This window comes from Periplaneta americana, chromosome 11 (genome assembly GCF_040183065.1).
Source record: "Periplaneta americana isolate PAMFEO1 chromosome 11, P.americana_PAMFEO1_priV1, whole genome shotgun sequence".
Taxonomy (NCBI): Eukaryota; Metazoa; Arthropoda; class Insecta; order Blattodea; family Blattidae; genus Periplaneta; species Periplaneta americana.
The window spans coordinates 56,501,845-56,524,836 of NC_091127.1; the positions used below are offsets into that span (position 1 = coordinate 56,501,845).

The following is a 22,992-nucleotide window of genomic DNA, read 5'->3' on the forward strand; positions in this document are numbered from 1 at the left end:
CGAGAACGTAAAGCTGCATGTTCATGTAACTTCTAGTGTTAAACTAAATGCATTTGAAGTTCATTCTTAAGACCGAATATCAAAGGAGATAAAACATTCTACAGTTTTGGGTACGGAATATAAAATTAAGAAATAGTAATATGCGTTACAAGAGCGGTATGTTGAAGTTTTCATGTTCGAGGAAAAGTTTGAAAAAGCGAAACGTAGTTGAGCTTTTTTAATTTCCGAGAATTGAAAGAAAACATACCTCTCGTGTATCGTACATTATTTTGTGCGAAGATCGTTTATTACATAACTGAAAGAGGAATTTCTAATTAGTTGCAATGAAATCTCCATCTTGGTTTCTGTTCAATGACGGCAAATTTGCAAAACAAAAATATCTACCTTCAACATTGTTGCTTTAAAATGTTTTCTGTGTTTACTATACTCCAGCAGACCGTGATATACGTCTGTCTTTTTTCCCCCAGTCTATAAATGCGAACTTAAAACAAACGGTAAGGTTATGTAATGATTTATTTTTCATTTTAATATTTTAACAATATTATTCATATAACATATTGCAGTAATAACATCGGCATCTGGAATCTTGTTGATTTTTTCACGGCTTCCTTAATGTTACTTGCATCACGAATCCAGTAACTTTAGTGGAGTTGTAGAGTTTACTTAATTTTTGCAAATATTTAAAAACAATAATTAACATGCAATTTAGGTGAAATTGCAGTGGTAAGTTTCCAATTTATAATTATTGCTATATTGAACGTCTCTAAAAATAATATGTTAAAAGCCTTAAGCAGTAAAATCAATATGTCACTTAAGCGGTAAGAAGAGGGAAATTGTTATGTGTGTTAGGTTCGGAATACTGAATGTGGAATTTTAGACTTACCGCGGGTTGGTTTTGTGCGGAAACCAAGCAAATACGATCTCGCACAAACTTATATACTGTATTCTGGGACGGACCCCATCTTGTAATGCCATATTGTATTATAGCTTGTACTAATGCGAGATAAATCGATCTAAAGTATGGGCAGTCAAGTAATTTCGTAGGATGGTAAAATAGTGAATAATTTTTCTTAATCTATTGCACAGAAAAAGAACCTGTTTATCCCAACGTAAATGTTGGTCGATATTATTCCGAGATACTTAACTTGAGATTCATTTAGAATAGGACAGTTACAACTATTAGAAGAACAATTTGATTATTTTTAAATACGAGAGCGAATCAGGAGATTTCATACCAACGGATACCAACAAATGAATCGCTATTTTTAATCATAATAATGGGCATGATTGGGCAGTGCATTCTTGCATATAGAGGACTTTGTTTCTCTCTCATTGTTAGATGGTTGTGTTGCTTTTACTGTGTGGTGAAAAGAAAAGACGCAAGGTTCACAAGGGACATAAAAGTGATGGTGGCGTCCCAGAATAACTACACCGCGGAACAAAAGGTAGACGTAAAGCGAATTAACAGACGTATCTTCGCTCGAATGCGGTCAAGGACATACATGCCAGCGCATGCCCATGGGCTCTATAAAAATCGTAATTAAACAAAAACTCACCTCCTGTACTCGATGACCACCTGCCAAAATGACCAATCTTAGGGAAGAAGAATATACGGAGTGTTCTCGATGTTCTAATTTGATGTTGGGGTGGGGTGCCTGCCACCTGACGCTCCGGTTGGGGGAGGAGGAGCAGGTGAGGTTTGGTGCAGGCAGGTGCCACATGGCATAGATGCTATCTCGAAACGAATAGTGTAGGCATCAAGCTGTTAACTTCTAAGGTCTGCTTTGTTATAAACTGACGTACGTTTAGGCGAGTATTTGATTGGCATGTTGGGGCATATCAAGCGTTCTGATAAAATAGCAGCAAGGTGGTCTGTCTCGTTACTTCCCAATACATCGAGTCACTCTTCAGTTTTATATAAGGTGGACAATTTTACTTCATACCCTATCAAATTAATACTTCTAGCGTTTCATTTCGCAACGATCGGCTGGCGCTCTTTTCTACTTTCGTAGTCCACAATAAAATTTTACACGAGGCCAGAAAATAGCGAGGTTTCGTTGAGAAAACTGCGTTTGATTTGCTTCTATGATTTGCCGCTAGGATCGTGTCCGCACAACAGCTACAGGTGCGGTTTTTTAAGCGAAACGTGAAGCGCTGCAGCAAGATCGTTCTTTTATAACATTTGCTTTACGTTCGCTGCAGCAAATCCAACACCTCTTTACGAGTTTGCTGCACAATCCATCATGGCGGAATGCGTGTTTTGGTCTTTTGCGAGGTTTATTATTGTTAAAATCGTCTAGTAATATGTCATTATCATGGAAGTCCAAATTTTAACATGTTCGTTTCTAGGTTAAATTTATTACTGCAGTAATAGAAGCCAATGTTAATTGTCCACCATTTTGCAGTGAGCTGGCCGAATTGCATTTTTTTCGACCCTCTTTTTGCTGCAGCAAAGTCATGAAGCGCTTTAAAAAAACGCATGGTACTTGTATTCTCAGCAATGTCGATCTGTACCAGCAAATTGTATAGCAGTCGACAAATTCAGCCTAATTCGTTACAGATTGGATTATATTAAAACTTAAATAGTTTGTTATGCCCTCTGTTTCAAACATTTGTCGCCCTTGTTAAAAAGTGACGCATGTTTCGCTGCACTTCTGATTGACAAGTAGAGCCGATGCTTTCCCGAATGATATGAAGAGTCCACTGCAAGAATGATGGATGTCGTTTGGAATACATTTTGCAGGAGAAGCAATTGAAAGTTTGAAATGCTTAGCGCTCAAAGCTTAACTGTGATTTTCCGATCATTACTGGACAATGACTATCAGTGTTAATGCCATATAACTCTGAATGTACATTCTATATGTCTTAAGCTATGCATTGACAGTCTTGGTTCATTTTCGACAAGAAAGTGACATCCATCATTCTTGCAGTGGACTCTTCATATTATTTAATTCTTTCAGGGTATGTGGGTTATTTTTGTACACTTCGTCGATCTCAAGACCTAATACCTTGTAACTTTTATCTCAAGGAAACTCTGAAATAAAAACTATCCAACGGTTATCAATTTTAGCGGAAGGCTACATACAGTTCATTAGAATCAATATTTTCGAATTTAAATTCAAAAGAAATCCTCACATTTTTGTGTTCAGTCTCGAATAAAAGTAAGGAAAAATGAGCTATCATTTCTGACAAAGGAGAATATATCCACAGTGGAATTAAAAAAAAAAAATCAGGGTAGGCTATTTCGGAAACAGCTAGTTTTATGCGCAAATACGTCGATGATAACATTGTTGTTAAGCTAAACATTACGTGACATCTCTTCTTTCCATATATCCTGAAAACCCGATATATCTTCGCTGTACTGGGATTCCTAGAAGTAGCCACCTTGTATCTATTGAGAGTAAACATATCGGTTGCTATAGATCAGCGGTGCACCCTCGAGCTAGCGTCTCTTACCCGAGGATAAGACATTGCACTAGCGTGTCTCCGTGGCTGCTGGCGGGTATGCTTCCTCCCTATCCCTTCTGGACAGCGGTGCATAATCAGATAGTCTGCTCCCATTTGCATTGCATATGCCTCGACACGACATTATGCATTTTTCTCTCTTTGCTCAAATTCATTCGTGAATTTTTCCAATTTAACTTTTCGACTGCCGATTGTTGCTTAATTGAGATTGTAGCATGGTTCGTTACGAATCGTTTGACACCACTGCTTATATTTGATCGCTTCGCATTCTCGAGTTGCACTGCCTCGGCTGCCGCGCGTGTCTGAACTTCCCACTAGATGACGTCACACGCTCCAACTCACGGTGGGTACATTGATCCTTCGTCTCTCGATCGACGTTTACTTTACTGGAATGTGTTGTGTAGTTTTCTGCGAATGTATTGAATAAGCAGTTGCGGACAGCCGATAAGGGGTGGTCCTCCAGCTTGGGGTTTGGGCGAAGGGCTAACAACCCACCACCGTAAAAAACAGCTTGTTACGAAACTTCAATAAGGTTAGTTGGGAGGCCGGAGGGAATAAGACCTTTGGAGAGGCCGAGATGTAAATGGGAAGATAATATTAAAATGGATTTGAGGGAGGTGGGATGATGGTAGAGACTGGATTAATCTTGCTCGGGTTAGGGACCGATGGTGGGCTTATGTGAGGGCAGCAATGAACCTCCAGGTTCCTTGAAAGCTATAAGTAAAGTAAAGTAAGTTAGTTGTGTAGTTTAGAAATTATAGGCACGAGAAAATTGTTCTGAAAATGTGTCAGTCGATTTTCTGGCATAGCATCCCAGTATTGGATCTAACTTATAGACGTAACCAAGTCAAAAATAGCCTCACGTTTTCATGTTCAATTTCAACAATAGATATCTGATAGTGACGAAAAATGTACTATTGATTCTGCCAAATGATACCAAGCGGAGACACTGATTTATAATTTATATTTAGGGAATTTGTCTTGTGTTTAACTGAATAACAGTGACGATGATGTAATGGACTGTGTTTGATATTACTGTGTAGTTGTATGTCGTTAAACAGCCTCAGAGTTACTAATAATGTTGTTAATCGTTTCAGGCGGCAATCCTTCAACAGACAGCTGAGTACATCTATCAGCTCGAACAGGAGAAAACTAGTCTTCTGTCACAGAATTGTCAGTTGAAGAGACTCGTCAACCAACATGAAGGTCAGCATGAGGCCAGCTCTGCGAAGAAGAGGAAAATTGACTCAGCCAGTGAGTAACTCATAATTGTCACAGCTGCATTTCCCAGTGGGAGGGCCTGGACCTGTTCCCATGAGGAATTGAAGCACCTTTCTGCTTTGACTCCACCGAAACTATGATGTCATTTATTTCTGTATGACTTTGCACAACGAGTTAGAAGAGAGATTATCTAACTCGTTGACTTAGTACCATATAACAAAAATTTTTACTTGCATATTACGTCATTTCCGTAGGAAGATGTATATCTTGTACGTAAAATGTAAATAGTCGAAGAGTTTTGAAAATTAAAAGTAGAAAATTACTGTTTTGTTGTTATAGAAGTGTCACAGCATTTTTAGTCATGCAGGAGTTAAGTTATGGAAAATCAAAATGCCAAATAAAATTTTGAATTTTAGAATGGCATTACACACACACACACATTGTACGAAATGGAAATATAAAAATTGTAAATTTATCTTTTGAAGAGGTGGAGAAGTTCAAATATCTTGGAGCAACAGTAACAAATATAAATGATACTCGGGAGGAAATTAAACACAGAATAAATATGGGAAATGCCTGTTATTATTAGGTTGAAAAGCTTTTATCATCCAGTCTGCTGTCAAAAATTCTGAAAGTTAGAATTTATAAAACAGTTCTTTATGGTTGTGAAACTTGGACTCTCACTTTGAGAGAGGAACATAGGTTAAGGGTGTTTGAGAATAAGATGCTTAGGAAAATATTTGGGACTATAAGGGATGAAGTTACAGGAGAATGGAGAAAGTTACACAACACAGAACTGCACGCATTGTATTCTTCACCTGACATAATTAGGAACATTAAATCCAGACGTTTGAGATGGGCAGGGTGTGTAGCACGTAGGGGCGAATCCAGAAATGCATATAGAATGTTCGTTGGGAGGCCGGAGGGAAAAAGACCTTTAGGGAGGCCGAGACGTAGGTGGGAAGATAATATTAAAATGGATTTGAGGGAGGCAGGATATGATGATAGAGAATGGATTAATCTTGCTCAGGATAGGGACCAATGGCGGGCTTATGTGAGGGCGGCAATGAACCTCCGGGTTCCTTAAAAGCTATGCATAGCAGAATTCACGTCTTGTAGCATGTGGCATAACGTCAATAGCATAATGCTAAATTGTAGCGTAATTTGGTTGCAGAATGCTCAACGTACTATAGCCGGTACCGTGGGAAATTTCGTCAATATTTTAAAATGTTTTGCACTGTTTTACATTTTTCTCTTGATTTTGAAGTGTGTTTTAGTAATTAAACCTGTTAGAGTACCTTTTACTATAACCACACAAACACACACGCACGCAGACACACACACGCACACACACACACACACCTCGAGTAAAGAAATTATATGTGTTGGACAAGTAAAAACAAAAGCATTTTAATTCAAAATCCTACATGGAGGGAGCACCCCAGAGTCCGCCTTTAGTAGTTACCACTGTATAATTACCACCTACTAGAAAATTGTAATATTTATTTAAAAAAAAAAACACACACACTAAAAATTCCTTCACTTAAAATATTTTATATTAGTACAAATTTAATATACTTTATTACTTTGTAGTACACGTAAATTTAGACACACATTTTGTATTGTGAATTATTTAAATCTTCCGTACTATACAAAATGTATTAGATATAAGTAATGTTCTTTCACATGTACAGTATATTATTAAAAACAAATATAATTAAAACCTTTTGCAAATTTATTTCTTTTGAAGTAGGATAGTTTGTGTTTGGTTTTTTCAAACAAACATAGTAAAAAATATCATTCAATGTGATTTTGTTTCCTCCCTTCATTTCCTGTAAGAGGAAGTTTCTACAGCAAATTCCTCAGTTATTTAATATAAAAGTTAACAACAGGTGATTTATTTATAGGTGTTGTGGTACCTCTTACTGCAGTTCCAGCAACAGTAAGTGAATCTTCGGATGAGGGAATTGGTAGTATGTCTCCTGAACCAGTTGCTATCATTGCCAATGCTTCTGTCACCAACATTAGTGGTCTCGACAACACTGACCCCAGCCGGGAAATGATTGAACTGAGAGTTCAGTTGGACCGTGAACGCAGGCTTCGCATGCACCTAGAAGATCAGGTATGTAATGAAACTTTTAGCTTTCAAAATTACTAACAAATAGTTAAGAGTCTTCTTAGAAGGGGAAGTCGCAAGTGGAAAATGAGATATTTTAATGAAACTCATACCAAGTAGTAGAATTTGAAGAATAGATTCTGACATGTTATAGGTAGATGATTCTCTATGAAAAATTACTTTGAAGAGAATGCTGTCTCCAAGTTTGTGGCTATTTAGCTTTTGCAGCTTGTATACCATTAACCGAGGTAGCTAATGGATAACGACGTGGACTTGTATTCGTGAGGTCTTAAGTTCGTATCCCTACAATTATACATTTTCCGTTTTCCTTTTCTAATTTTTTATCTTTTTACTATCAAATATTGATATGAAACACTCCAACAGTCTTAATAAAGCATTTCATTAGTCTCTTTCTTAGGCCTAGATACTTTTCCAGAGGTCCGCAGAAGATGCCCATTTTTCTATTAAAAGCTGCATTTACCATTGCTATTCTCCTTTTGATTTCCTGGCAGCAGCTCATATTACTACTAGTACACCCCAAGTAATAAGTCCCACGCCGTGGCGTTGTGGTCTAAGGCATCCTGCCTAGGACTTGCGTTACGGAATGCGCGCTGGTTCGAGTCCTCGTGGGGGAAGAAATTCTCTCATGAAATTTCGGCCAGTATATGGGACCCAGCATCGTGATGCACTTGGGGAGCTACGGTAGGTAGCGAAATCCGGTTGCGAATGCCAGCTATAACGGCTGGGGGGGATCATGTGCTAATCACACGATACCCTCATTCTGGTTGGATGATCGTCCACCTCTGCTTCGGCATGTGGGCGTGAGGCCAGCAGCCGGCTGATCGGTCTAGACCCTTCATGGGCTGTAGCGTCACGGATTATTATTATTATTACACCCCAAGTAATTCAAGCTGTCCACTTGTTCTATTGCCGCATTTTGAATTCGCACATTTACCTTCTTTATTTTTCTTCCAATAACTATGGTTTTCATCTTGTTTGCATTTATCTTTATCCCATTCTGCTCACAGTTGTCATTTACCTTAAGGATTAGATACAGCTTACAGCAGAAACATTTTGGAAATATTCAACATTTTTTCCTCCATTACTGTATCTTTTACAATAATGAAAATTAGTATCTATAAAACATTGTCCTTCTGCTATATGATAAACATATTTTTACGATAAAAAAAAATTATATTTTGCTCAAAATTCATAATGTTGGCAGTTAACTGTGCAGTGATGAAGCGTTTTTCTCATAACTCAAAAACTATCCAACATTCTGTGATGAAATTTGTTGTGTGTATTTATACTTGTCATATCTATAATATGATGCAAAATCACTTCTCTACCTTTGATAGATTGTTTGATAAAAATAAATTCTTTTAAAGAAATGGTCAATTATCAGTATTTTCTTCTAACACAAAATAAAAAAAAAATATTATTTATTAAGGAATGTGGTTCAAAGATTAGAATCTTCTCTTTTTGCTTTTCCCTGTCTTTTCTTCAACTCTGAGTTACCTGAAACATAAATGGTCAAGGGCAGTATCAAGAAATGTTAAATTCTAAAATTTTGAATTTAGGTATTCATTTGTGCAAAATGGCATATGTGTTAATAAAATGTTCTTTACCTCTTTTTTTAATTTTCTTATGTTAAGTTCTTTGATTTTCTGTGGAAGTTTATTATATAAACATGATATTGTAAACATGAGTTTCAGCAATAAAATAAAGAGATTGGACATGTAAAAGTTAACAAGTTTATGAGTTGTGAGGGAAATGCTTCATCACTGCACAGTGAACTGTCACTGTTTTGAATTTTGTTAAACAAAAAATAAAATAAAATAAAAAAAAATAAACCGTAAAAATATTTTTTTCATATAGCAGAAAGACAGTGTTTTACACATATACCAATTTTCATTATTGTACAAGATACAGTAATGGAGGAAAAAAATTTGAATATTTCCAAAAATTTTACTGTACCTAATCCCTTAACCCTTTGAGCCAATCACGATTACATCTAGAAGTGCCGGTCACATGGTATAGTTTCCATTTTGCTGTTATTCCTCAGACAGCAAAGACCACTGTTGTTTTGTGCTAAGAGCATAGAGGAAGGTTCATTGGAGTGGTTCACTTGTGTGAGTTTATTTGGCATTATTTACATAATACTATGCAAAGGGGGTCGGCACTAAGAGAGTTAAGTAGCTTATCCCTTAATATCATCTCCTCTTCTGCTAGCAACACCATATCATCAGTAAATATTATGTATTTCATTCTTCTTCCTCTTACTATAACCTCTCCTCTGTCCTGAAAACAGTGCTTCACTAAATCCTCGAAGTAGATGTTGAACAGGGTAGGTAAATAATAAAGGGCATTCTGTTTTATCTCACAAATATTGCGAGGTGACAACATTTTACATTAAGAACTAAATGTAATGCTAGTTTTATTAATGTTATGTTTTTATTGTGATTTTTTTTACCCTAAAATTATAATTTCAGGTGCGTTCATTGGAATCGCAACTCTACCCAGAACGGATTCGTGAAATCACGCAGCAGGTTCAGCTGCAGTATCACCACCAGGAAGTTCTGGACCACTCTGCCCCCACAGTTACAGTGACAACAACATCGCAGAGGTGTCGCAGTGAGTCACAACCACCCATTGCCACTCCACCAGCATCTCACCCAGTCAGTAGCAGCACCAGTGGCAGCAACAATCTTGTTTCTGTGGCCCTTCTCCAAGAGACAGCAGCAGCAGTAGCACAGTTGCAGGTCATTATCATCTAGAATCAATTATGTTCTCTATATGTGTCAGGAAATACGAAAGGGAATACATTTTACAAGCCTAGGAAACGGTAAAAGCATGTACAGATTATTAATTGATGGAAGTTTATATTGTAACAATGGAAATTGAGCCCTGAAAAAAATTTGGAATTAAAGCAAATACAGTATAACCTCTATTATCCATGGTAATGAAAGGGGTGGGCTGGACGGTTAATCGAAAAAATCGGATAATCCATACCATAAAATATTTTCATAAATCAAGCGCATGTTACAGTTTTGTAATTTACTCCGTAATATTGTGTTTAACTTGCTACTCATAGATAGTGAACCAGAATATTAAACGTGACTCTGATTGACTGAACGGTGTGACTTTTGGTGTTCCAAAGTACTTTAATGCGATTCTTGGCATCTCTCGGTGCAGTCCCTACCCGGAGATCCTATGGATGTGAAATATGGGAGGAGCATCAGCAACTCCTCTACAAAAAATTTCTGTTCTTCAAAATTCAGCCTTAAGATTATGCCTAGGAGGAAGTTAAATGCAAAATAAATATGGGAAATGCCTGTTATTATTCGGTTGAGAAGCTTTTGTCATCTAGTCTCTGTCAAAAAATCTGAAAGTTGGAATTTATAAAACAGTTATATAACCAGTTGTTCTGTATGGTTGTGAAACTTGGACTCTCACTTTGAGAGAGGAACAGAGATTAAGGGTGTTTGAGAATAAGGTTCTTAGCAAAATATTGGGGCTAAGAGGGATGAAGTTACAGGAGAATGGAGAAAGTTACACAATGCAGAACTGCACGCATTGTTTTCTTCACCTGACATAATTAGGAACATAAAATCTAGATGTTTGAGATAGGTAGGGCATGTAGCACATATGGGCGAATCCAGAAATGCATATAGTGTGTTAGTTGGGAGACCTGAGGGAAAAAGACCTTTGGGGAGGCCGAGACGTAGATGGGAGGATAATATTAAAATGGATTTGAGGGAGGTGAGTTATGGTGATAGAGACTGTATTAATCTTGCACAGGATAGGGACCGATGGCGGGCTTATGTGAGGGCGGCAATGAACCTTCGGATTCCTTAAAAGCCATTTGTAAGTAAGTAAATACAGTAGAACCTCGATTATCCGTCACCCTATTAACCAATTGGTGGATTATCCGACTGTCTTTCTTGCCCTGGTTTTACCATTACACAGTATTTCATAAGAACGCTTCCACACACTTCCGGGCAAGGCTGTAAAGGGGTGTTTTTCCCAACTTGTAAAATAGTCACTATCTGCTTTCAAAGAAATGATCCCAATAACTTTCATACAGTTGCAAACCCGTGTACCATTTGGTCTTTGTCCTACTGTTCAAGTGGCCATACTGTTTAAATTCTATGCAAAATGTCTTCCATGAATGTCGAAAGAAAAATGTGTTGTTTAGTATTGGAAAAAAAAAAAAAAAAGGTGCAAGTAATTGAGGGGTTTGGGAAAGTAGAAACTATAGTTCATGCCGAATCAGAATACGAGATTGTCATTACAACTGTGCGCTATTTAATCAAAAACTAAGATAAAGTGAATAAAGTACGAGAATGTAAATCTATAACACGATATCTGTATTCCAATCTTTCTGCAGACAACCATCATAAGGATTCCCTTGGCACTCAAAACTCACCATTGGCAACCGGTCTTAAATTAGTGAACTTCTGATCAACCAGCTAGCATGTTAAACATTAGTGCGCATAGAAAATTATGTAACTATAGCCTAAGTATTAGATCTATGCACTTAATTTATGAAAATCTTCTATTATACGGATTATCCGATTTTTTCGATTAACCGCTCAGTCCATCCCCTTCATTACCACTGATAATAGAGGTTCTACTGTATCTTCATACTCATACCTTCTGTTAAACTAATGAATCTTTTATGCTTGTAAGTTGTATTAACCTGCCTGCTTTGTATTGTATATTTTTGATAATTTTTTACTTGTTTTACATCTCAAAGCTACAGTGCTGATGTAAAATTTATGGAATACAATAAATAAGAATAATAAAAAAGAAGGAAAGAAGAATAATGTTGTATCTTTCGTTTTTCAGGTTGTGTCTGCAGCATCCTTGCCTCCCGTGGCACAAAATACTACCATTGTGTCATCAAGTCCACTAAGGATGTCTCCAACACCGCCACCACCGGCAAGCCCTGCTCCGGTAGCCTCAGAATCACCATGTTCTCCACTTCCTCCACCTATGTCTCCTCCACCACCAGAGCAGCGTTTACCAAGTGTTCTGGAGGCAGCTATAAAAGCTGAGCCTAAGGTTGAAGTTGAACGTCTACCATCACCTACTTCACCATCTGATGATGTTACACCTCAGGCCAGGTATGCTTAAATTTAGTAATTCTAGATACAGTGATGAAGAATTGATAGAACAGAGAAAAATTCTTTCCTGCACTGGGACTTGAATCCAGGTTTTCAGCTACATGCTGACGCTTTATCCACTAAGCCACACTGGATTCCAGTTCTTTTGCCGAATCGAATCCTTTCAGTTTAAGTTCTATCTCTCAGTTTTCCCTTTGGTGGCCTACCCTCATGTATTGTGTCACAGAATATGTGACAGTGGCACTATGTACAGAGGTGCACTCATTACGGTAACTAAGTGACCAGGATCCGATGGGATGAATGCTGTCTTGAATCACTAAGTGATTACTTAAGCATATCATATTATTATGATGTACCGAAGTACATAGGATATTTCCGTGCAGAAATTCTGCGTTACCATATGATGAAGGATGGATAGGACAGAGAAAAATTCTCTGGGACTCGAACCTGGGTTTTCAGCTTTACATGCTGACGTTTTATCCACCAAGCCACACCGGATTCTACATCCCATCTTCCTTGCTGACTACAGTGTTGCAAGCTAGTCACATTGTTCAGTGGCTTCAAATTAGTGTTTTTTAAATCAAGTTTACACGAAAACCGTCCACACTATTGAAATACGCCAGAGGGATAGACGATTCTTTTCTAGATTTTGTATCAATTGATTTTTTATTAGATTTTGTATTGATATAGGGAAAAATCACGATCCAACTCGTAATAGTTACCAAATAAGAGATTTGGAGGAAAAAAAAAAATTTCTGACAAAACTATGGACTTTTCACCAATATTTGATATATATTTGATGCCAACACTTATATCTATGTAATGTGTACCTCACAATTTTGTATCCGGTGCCACAATTACATTCATTACAGTTATACCTTTTGTACACGTTCTTATAATTTGACTTTCGACCCCATTTAAATTGATCAGTATTCCCACCTTTAAAACCTAATAACTTAATTTAGATCATTCAGAATTGACATCTTTACAACTCTGTTCTTGATTTTCAGTTCACTTATATCGAACACTGTTTCTAATAATACTTGTTACTAAAACATACTACACCATTGTCCAATATGTTCGTTATTATGTCTGTTTCTTGTGTACATTTCATTTTCAGATCTCACTAATTTTATACATATTATACTTTGCTATCCTAGCAAGCCTCCCCCACCATACTTACCTATTTTCATTATCTCTATCGTTTTACTTAACTTCCTATTACACTCCTCTAATTCATTCAAAATTGACACTTTTATTACTCCATTCTTGATTTTCAGTTCACTTAGTCTATATCGAACACACACTGTTTCTAATAATACTTATTACTAAAACACACTACACCATTGTCCAATATGTTCATTATTATGTCTGTTTCTTGTGTACATTCCCTTTTCAGATCTCACTAATTTTCTACATATTATACTTCGCTATCCTAGCTAGCCTCCCCCACCATACTCCTCACCTATTTTCATTATCTCTGTCGTCTTACTTAACTTCCTATTACACTCCTCTAATTCATATTTTATTTTCTTGCTATGTTCTTAGCGTCTCTGGACCAGACACATCCACTTCACTTCTGTTATAAACTCGTCTTTCTTTTTCTTCTCTTCACTTCTCACCATATCAGCCCTTGCACTCACAGAAACAATTTCACTTCTCGTCTCTGCACTGACCTTTCTTCCCACTAATCTAGTTAAATCACTTCCTGAATCACTTGAATTTTTACTCGTGACACTGAACTTCATTGCATTTGTGGCACTTAAACCACTCTTATCTGATTTCTTCACATATGTATTCTTCTGTATGCTTAATCTCAGCATTTCTTGGTTCTGTCTCGTTTCCTCCACCGCGATCTGCAATTCAGCCAATTCTCTGTCATCTACACATGCCTGGTCAACGATCTTGTTACTTTCTACCACAATTGCTAATTGAACAGACTGTCCATCACCTGTCATGTATATTTTGTCCCATTTCGAATTCCGATCTTCACTTAACCTTTGTTTAGTTGGGCTGGTCGGTATTAATCCATGCCAGTGATTTTCTTCAAATTCCCTACTTTCCAGTTTGTGTGATAACTGCGGTTGCTTCATTTCATTTTTCTCTTGACCATTCTTATTCCTCATGATTGTAATTCCATCAGTTTGCCCATTCGTACCTTGCGACCTCGTGTCCATTTCTCCAGATCTCCTCTGCCCTTTTTCATATTGATGTTCTCGCTTCTTCGTACTTAATCCAAATATTGGATGATCTTCATTTGCCTTACAGAATTCTATGCCATAGAATTTCCCATTGATTCTTTTCACCAATATGGTATTACACTTTTTTGTTACATACAACATGAACTATTCTCTCTGAAAATCCATTCGGTATAATAATGTTATAAATGATTAAAATATGTTGTTTTCTAATGCCAGGCATTTGACAATAAAGTCATTTGACCTCTTGCACTCCAATATTTTTCAAAGATATTGTCATGGTTAGCCACTGACGCACAGATTTTGAGATGTTCTGAATCCATTTCTTGATTTGAGTTGCACAATGGACAGTTAGGAGACTGATATATTCCAATTCTATGCAGATGCTTTGCCAAACAGTCATGGCCTGTTGCCAATCTAAATGCAGCTACAGACGATTTTCGTGGTAAATCGGGAATCAACTGTGGATTATGATGCAGAGAGTTCCATTTTTTCCCTTGAGATTGTGCTACCAAATTTTGTTTGTTGAAGTCTAAGTATGTAGATTTAATAAATCTTTTCACAGAGTAATACGTAGATTTAGTAACAGGTCTGTAAGTAGCAGTGCTGCCCTTCTTTGCTAAAGCATTCGCATTCTCGTTTCCCAGGATTCCACAATGGGATGGTATCCCATTATTAAAATATACGAATAGCTATTTTATGTGAATGTGTGCATAATTAAGCCTTAAGCTGTACAATTTATAAATGTTCTGAATTCTTCTCGCATTACCATATTCACTGGCTGAAATTCATTCTCTCATGCTGATCATAAGCAATGTGAAATTCCTTCTTCATTAAGGGATGCCCATATGACCTTGGAGTAGTATAGCTAACCTCGACAGGATATGTATGACTACACCACTCTCAACTGACCATAGAGAAAGGATTAAACACAAGAATGCCTGAACTCGAGCAGTTTTTGCTTTGTTTCATTGCGTCACATCATGAAAATATAGTTCCATGTTAACGAATGTGACATTATCAAATTTGCGACTGTGGTCTAGCGAGGATTTTATGTATAAGGTAATGGTGGGTAACTGTGTGCACTTAGTTTTAATTCACTCGTAATGTGGTCATCTGTGATTATTTTGTAACATTAAGTAAGTGTCCATACACAAGGAAACTTTAACATGTTAAAACTGCCTATAGTGATAATCATTTATTGTGGCACACAAGTTTTGACAAGTTGGCGAATGCGAACACTTAGACGACATATGCGGATAAGTGTATGCAGAATGTTGGCTAACTGTGCGCACTTTTTAATGTATGTTTTGTTTAGTTTCACTGAGTTACAATGGGCCTATATTGGAACAACTTATTAACAAGGATCACTAAGAAATGTTCATGTACTTCATATGACGTGCACAACTCGTGCCACCACTTGCCACACCCATTACACTGTACCCAATCTTCTTCATTAGATACATCACACCCAGGGCAGATGTATGTCTTCTCTGATGGAATTTGTTTATCAATAGGATGTGCTAGACCTGAATGTCAGCTGTCGTGCAATGAAATTTTCGATTGGGTTTCTTCATTTTTTTTTTAATACCTTTTTGTAATTTTGAACACTTGAGAACCCAATTTTGAAAGCTGCTTTTCAGTTCTTGCTTTCAGCCCATGTTGGCAGCAACTTTCTGGCTAGCTCCTTCATTAATCAATCTTTTTATCTCATTGAACTGCCTTTGAGTGAGACATGATTTTTCAGTTTTTATTTAATACTTCCCCATGTCTTCTTTAACTACAAGAAATAAATACAAACAGTTATCTTCATTGTATATAAAACGATAATGGAAAAGCAAATTAGAGATCTATGAGATAAAGCACTGTAAAATTAGCCTGTCACACAAGCTGCCAGGTGGAAGACAAGTGTACACAAACTTGAATCTGGCACGCACACTTGCCCGGCTGCAGTAATGTCTCATTCAATCTGGTGTAGATGGAACAAGTGCTGCTAGTTCCAGGTAGCAATAACAGCATCCTCACCAGCAATATTAGCATTGTCCAAGGTATTAATAGTAATTCGATACATTTATTGTGGAGAGACCAATACCTTATCTTCTTCGTGAAATTACAGTCAAGTTAGCAAAACATATAAACTTACCATTTTCAATAATGTAATTTTATGAATAAAGTATTCACAGCGTTAACACAATCGCTTACAGATTACACTACCATAATAGACTGTTAGCTGTTGTCCAGTGATGCTAACAGCTGAAAAAAGCGATTGCGTATACTTTGCCACCTGTGCACAGTTACCCTCCATTACCTTACTCTTAAATTTGGTGTGTTTTTGTGCCTAGATTGATGTGAGAACTTCATTTATTTTACCTTTGATTTCATAGTATGATGCAATGGAAATTAAATACAATTAAATTTGTTTGTGTGTTCAGTCATGGTTCAATACTAGAAATAATAGCAGTGACATTTCTTCGTGAAACTTGGTTCTTTTTGGCATTTAGTGATTTCTTTATTCTCTTATGAGGCAGTAATGTAAGTAAACTGTTTGTGGTTGTTTTGCATATGTTAAAGGAAATTATTTTGAAAATTTTAGGTTATACTTGGCCAGCACATCACGGCAGAACTTGGAGACTATTGTGGAAGCAATCAGACATTTGGAGGGTGATCATCTGTTCAGTGACGATCCTTCACCTCGGTGTGGACAGCAGCAACAGCAGCAGCAACCGCAACACTTGTCGAGTAGTGTGATCGACGAGCCCGCCCAAGAAGTTCCCCTAGCCCTCACCACACACAACAAGCCCATTACACAGTCCCAGTCCCCACAGACGCAGGTGCATCGCCTGCTCAAGGTCGAGATGAACCCATTCCTCCAGTTCCACAACTCACCACAGTCAACTCAGCAGCAGCGAACAGCTCTCCAGCAGCAACGTCCGGGTGTCATCGTTGTTAAACATACGTGATTGTGATAATACTTCATTAGATAAACTACACGTATCCTATCCTCATCCTAGCAAACCCAACCCCATTATTCACTCAAGTATATCGTCTTACTTGAGGGAAGGGGGCAGAATCTGCTGATGCTAAAAATTGAGTGCCTAAACCAAAGCCCTAATAAAATAATTGCTGTTAGTAAAATAAATTTCTTACATTTCACTTGTGATTATGTCCTTTTTTCATCTCAGAGAAGAGTTCAGTAATGGTACTAATTATTGGAATATCAACAGACAAATGGTTAATCATTTGCCAGCATAATTTTCTCTTTATTCTCAATGTGTTAGCCGCTTTTCATATATTATATCTCTTGTTTTATTTGACCATCCTGTTTTGAATATACGAGCTTAATACAATGTGTAAACGTGATTGAAAAGAGAGGCGTGAAGAGGTTTATGCTCAACTTTTGGTATGCAGATATTTCTTACCCCCTTAACTCTCCGTGTAGTTCGTCACAGTGAAAGTGACAAAGAAACACATATTCTAAATGACATTAATTTGTTCTTCCCACATTATCGCTTGGGTGGAATAAAGAAAGCCGTGTTTCTTTATCACATCTGGTGTTGCATTTTAAGAAGACCTGCGGTGTGAAGGGTCTTGTTAAGATGTTTTGAGGTGCAGTTCTCCTGTTTGGTTGGTTCACATTGAACAAGAAACTCGGGGGCGCTACAGAAGCAGTGGTGATATTGGCAGGATGAAGGTCGTACTCAGTGATATCTAACTCTGCTCTGTTGGCCAAGATCGTTACTGAAGAATTTTTTTAACTAAAATAATGTGCGTGTGGCATTAGTTGAACTTAAATGGAACTTGGGCAGGTTGTAAACTCAATTTTTGAACGTTTCTGCTGAAAGAATTACCACTACATTGCCTGTACGATTCTTTCAGATTGTGATTTTTTTGATGGAGTTATGAACAATTGTGTGAATTGCAAGAAATCCTTGAGCAGTGTGGACCTGCCGATTCCTTCATGTATGACCCTCTCCCATACTTTCTAAACCTGCTTTTGCTCCTTCTGCTTAACTTTGTCTCACTCGGAAAAATTATGTGACATTAGGTTGATAGCTATAATTTTTTAGGTTAAATATGTGAGATAGAGAGAGCTCGGGTTAAGTGGGAGAAGCAACGTGGAACAGATAATTGTAAACTTTGTTTTCCTCATTTTTCAAGGGTAAAAATTGCTTAGATTTTTATTGTTATTTAAAAAATAAGACAAAAGAAATTAAAAAAATCAAGAGTAGAATTGATTTGTCAGTCATTTTGTCTTCTTTCTTTGTACATAGTAAATTTCTTCTGTCGTATGTGTTCTGGTGTTTTGACGAACGGTCAGACCGACTTTAATGGACGGAATTTGGGCCAAGTAGAAGTGATAACTGCTGAACACCCAAAAATGGCTCTGCACTGCAAGAAATGCCTATGAAGTCTCAGTTATATTTTCCTCACCCTTGTTTCGAATTCTGTCCTCGATTTTTTTTTAATTTTTTTTTTTTTTTATTTGCGTTTGTTCATATTTCTATATATTATATAATACTTGCGTGAGTGCGATTCCGCTTGCGTGTAATTGTATACGTATGACTTATTTTTCTTTCGGAGTAATAATATTTGAGATAGTGGCAGTAGTTTACGTCTCGATATCATGTTTTTGTTTTTCATTCATTTTCCATTGTAGATCTATGTTATTCCTTTCATAAACTAGTTTATACTTGATGATTCTAATAATTATGACGTATAATTAAAGGAATTGTGTGCGTGTTGGCTATTGCTATCTTGTGAATGATGGATGTGTGTGAGACTGAATGTTTAATTGAAACATGTAGCGTTGCTATTAATCTAAACAAAACAGTTCCAACATGTGGGAACAGTACTGATAATTAGGTATTAAATATTAATTATTATAATTATAATTATCATTATTATTATTATTGCCCTCTCTTGAAAGGAAATATTTCCAGGTAAGTAGTTTATTGCGTAGGGAATGGAGAGGAATAATTCAGTTTATCTTCTCAAATTAAATTTTCAGACTTTGTTGAAGCTTGGGGCTGATGGAAATGAGTGTATTTTTCCAGGGGACAAGCTGCTTCCCGGCTTCGCCAATTTTATTATTTGATTAGTTTCATAAGAATTCAGACTTTGGGGCAGGGCAGTCACTTTTTTATTATTATTATAATTATTATTATTATCAGTCATTGTGAAGAAAGTTCCTTGAAGTATAATGGATATCATACTAACATTGAGAACGATGGTTGTTGCATTCTTATAGGATAGAAATGGTGTTGGAATCTTAGAGAACATTTTAATATGTATTATAAATGTGAAATATAATGGTAAACAAGAAAGCCATATTCATATTTCCCAATAAAGATTACTGGCTAAGATGAAGAATGATTATTACTTAATTTTAACAAATATGAATTTGTTTTTCTAATGAAATAGATAGAAAATGTTGTTTGGTGTATTTGGGTTGTATGGATTGTTACCATTATTTTCACATAAATAAAAAGCTATTTAATAAAAAATGATTTGGGAGGCCATATTTCATAAAATACCAAATGTTAGATATAAGGTACTAGAAAGTTAGAGTATCCATCCACCATCTTTATTTATGAAAAAGAATGTAATAACTATTGAATATTGTGTTCACTATTCAGATTAACAAATCATTCATCATGTCAAAGACTTCACTTTTTTTTTTAACGTATGGCTTCTTTTTTAAGTGCAGCAAATTCTATATACACAGCATATCTATTCCATTACTTCTCTTATTGAATAAATTTGTTACATATAAAGAAAGATGTCTAAATTGATGTTTAAAAAAATGAAAAAGAAATTTTGTATTGCATTTTTAAGTTCCAAACCCCAGCCACTGTTGCGTATTGTCATGTTTCTGATTACAATTTATTTCTGTCATAATGGTGTCATGATTGGCTCCCTACCACCCCAAGTTTAATTGCTGTGATGTATTATAAATAATTATTAATTATACTTGTAATGATAAGGAGGAGTAATTGTACTGGTATCTTTGCTCAAAAAGCTCTGGTCTAGAGACTATAAAACTATCCCCACTAGTAGAGAATATTTCACACACCAAGAATCGGCATCGAGTCTGTCCATGCACTGCTTGTGTTGTGCCTGCCATAATAGACAGTACAGCAGTCAGTTGAGTAGATGGCAGTGGCACCTACTCCCCATACCTCCACACTGATGACATTAGTTCCAAAACTTAAACTGGTTGTGTGAATGAAGTTTACTTATCTAAGGCCATTCCAACAAGTTACTAATGCCAGTTGGACCCATATACTTCTTTTGTTATGCCTTTTCTTGTTGGCATGTATACCAAATTCTGGTTTGTGTCTGCAAATCTTGCAGAAAAAGGTATGTTTAATTTATAGACAAGGCACTGTTACGGTTCTCAGCAAGCTCAAAGAAAGGAATTCTTTGAGCTTTTGAGTAGCATTTTAATTTCTTGTTACAGTACTGACCATACTTTTAATTTATGTGCAGAGAATTGGTAGATGCGCAACTAGCTTTGGAACTAGTGGAGTCGGCCACATCTTTCGATACCAATTTGTTAACTTGCACATTGATACTTTTTTTTTTTTTTTTGTGAAATTTTAAAAATTCTATGAAAGTACGTGCTGTAGTTACCAGCAATTGAAAACCAGGGATGACATTTTAATACTTTTTTGTTTAGTTTTTTTACATTGATAAATGCAAAACACCACCAGAGAACTAGCATGAACATAAGAATTGATTGCATTAGTTACTTTATTTTCCATTCTAATAAATTATAGTTCTTAATTTACTTACAAGTTTGTGACCTATATTGTTTTATGTAGTTCGAGATGCATTATAAGATTATATGGCATTGTAACAAATTGTTAGATTGTCTTGTAATTTTTATGTTGGAAGCATTTTTTATGTATTGTAGTAAGACTTGCCATCTTTCAGCTTTCTTCTTTTCTTCCTTTTGTAAAAGTTTCATATTTGTGGACTGGGATCACCGACATTTTTTTCTTCAGTATTTTTTTTTATCTACACACTTATACACATTGCGGTTTTTTCATGTGACATCCACTTGTAATTTGTAAAGAAGGTGAACCATGTAAAGAGTTGGCTATGGAGCAGTTAACAGATAAGGATCAATATTTAATTTACAGAAAAATAATAACCACTCTCTTTGGGATCATTCTTGGTACGTATTATTCCCCATTGGGGTGGCATTGTTTTATAATCCATATTAAACACGTTAGTCATATTACTATGGGTGTTTTGATGGCTGTTTATACAGCTAGTAAGTTAAGACCTTAGCTCGATTTTACAGGCAATATATGCTGATATTTTACAAAGGAAAGCTGGAAACGAGACACGTTGCGCACATAGATGAAGTACTGTTACTAATGGTACTGCATTTTTAAAAGAGCTTTACTTGAAATGGAATTTTAACAATTTAATGCTGAATGTTTCTTGAATTATTTATGTTACTGGTAATATTTTAGTTTTTCATGTATAGAAAATCTTTTTCTATTCTTATTTCAAAATTCTGTCTCTGTCAGTAATGAATGACTTGTTAATACGCTATTTATTGAACTTCTAATTCTTGTTTTAAAAACTTAGAATAAAATACAGGCTCGAGTATATAATTTATTTTCATATAATATATATTGTCATAGACATTCCAAAATTACGTAATAAATTGAGAAACTACTTATAATTGGATTATATAATATATTATTTAGGATTTTCTAATGCTGTAATAGTTCATATATTCCATTATGTTCTGTCTTAAATTAAATTAAATTCCAATAAAGCCATTTGTAACAACAAATTAAATTTAAGATCATGAACTATTACCATAATTAGGCAAGAAAACGGAAAAATTTGACACACATGGAGCGATTCTGTGTAATGTTTCTGACGTGCTGCTTTGTGTGATTACATTTACTATATTATCCCCCTGAATCAAAGTCTGAATCTATAATCCAGTACAAAATGCGTGACCAGCTCTCCTTTATAATCCGAAACTGAAATGTTTCATTAATCCAGTGATAATAGCTTTTGTCTTGTATAAGAATGCCTGCAACATGACTCTTGATGCTCATGAAAATGGCAAAATATTGGTTTATATTGGAAACATGGCGCGTATTTTTGCATTGCATCATTTTGTAAAGGAAGAAAATGGTTTGGAAAATTAGTGAATAATTCAGTTACTGAAATTATAAGTTTTGTTCTAGTCCAGTACTCTGCATTATTTCTACAGGAATGAAAAAAATGAATTTATTATTGTTTTATGGCTGATTGAGGTTCTGTGTACTTTATTGCATGAGGCAATGCAAGAAAAAAAAAACTGTCTGTTTCTGTATTATGGAGCAAGAGAATTGATAAACTGACATAAACATAAAAAAATGTTTTATAAACCTCGCAAGTCTGACTGCTTTTGGGTATCGAAAAAAATGTGCAGAGATGGTTGCGCCTAGAGAAGTACAAATCAAAAAAGGTGTTCGCACTCACATTTATTTCGTTGTCTCAATTTTGTGGCTTTTATTTGTGTTGCCTGTAAGAACATCAGTGACATCTTAATTAAAAAACTATATAAACAAATTGTGTTTGTCTTTCATTAATCTTATCCACTACCCATGCCTTTATTTAAAATCCAAAATACTCACAAGAGAAACAAAGATAAGGCTCTATAAGACATTAATAAAACCTGTACTGACATATGGAGCAGAGACATGAGTATTGTCTGTGAGCCATATGGCTTGACTTTGGGTGTTTGAAAGGAAGATCTGTGGACCGACCAAAGAAAATGGAGAGTGGTACAATAGAGAACTCTACTAACTATATGATTCCTCAGACATTATTATGGATATTAGAGTGG

The 22,992-nt window shown here is 36.0% G+C and overlaps 1 protein-coding gene across 3 annotated transcripts in view; it reads left to right on the forward strand.

Annotated features, from left to right (window-relative positions):
* Window positions 1-22,714, forward strand: part of LOC138709023 (transcription factor AP-4-like) — a 308,661-nt gene extending 285,947 nt beyond the window's left edge. For all 3 annotated transcript variants that reach the window (XM_069839484.1, XM_069839485.1, XM_069839486.1), the window contains 5 exons: window positions 4,563-4,719; window positions 6,594-6,808; window positions 9,295-9,564; window positions 11,654-11,931; window positions 16,723-22,714. In XM_069839484.1, the coding sequence (XP_069695585.1) occupies window positions 4,563-4,719; window positions 6,594-6,808; window positions 9,295-9,564; window positions 11,654-11,931; window positions 16,723-17,089 (1,287 nt within the window). In that variant the 3' untranslated portion in view covers window positions 17,090-22,714. The remainder of the gene's footprint in view (window positions 1-4,562; window positions 4,720-6,593; window positions 6,809-9,294; window positions 9,565-11,653; window positions 11,932-16,722) is intronic.
* The last annotated feature ends 278 nt before the right edge of the window (window positions 22,715-22,992 follow it).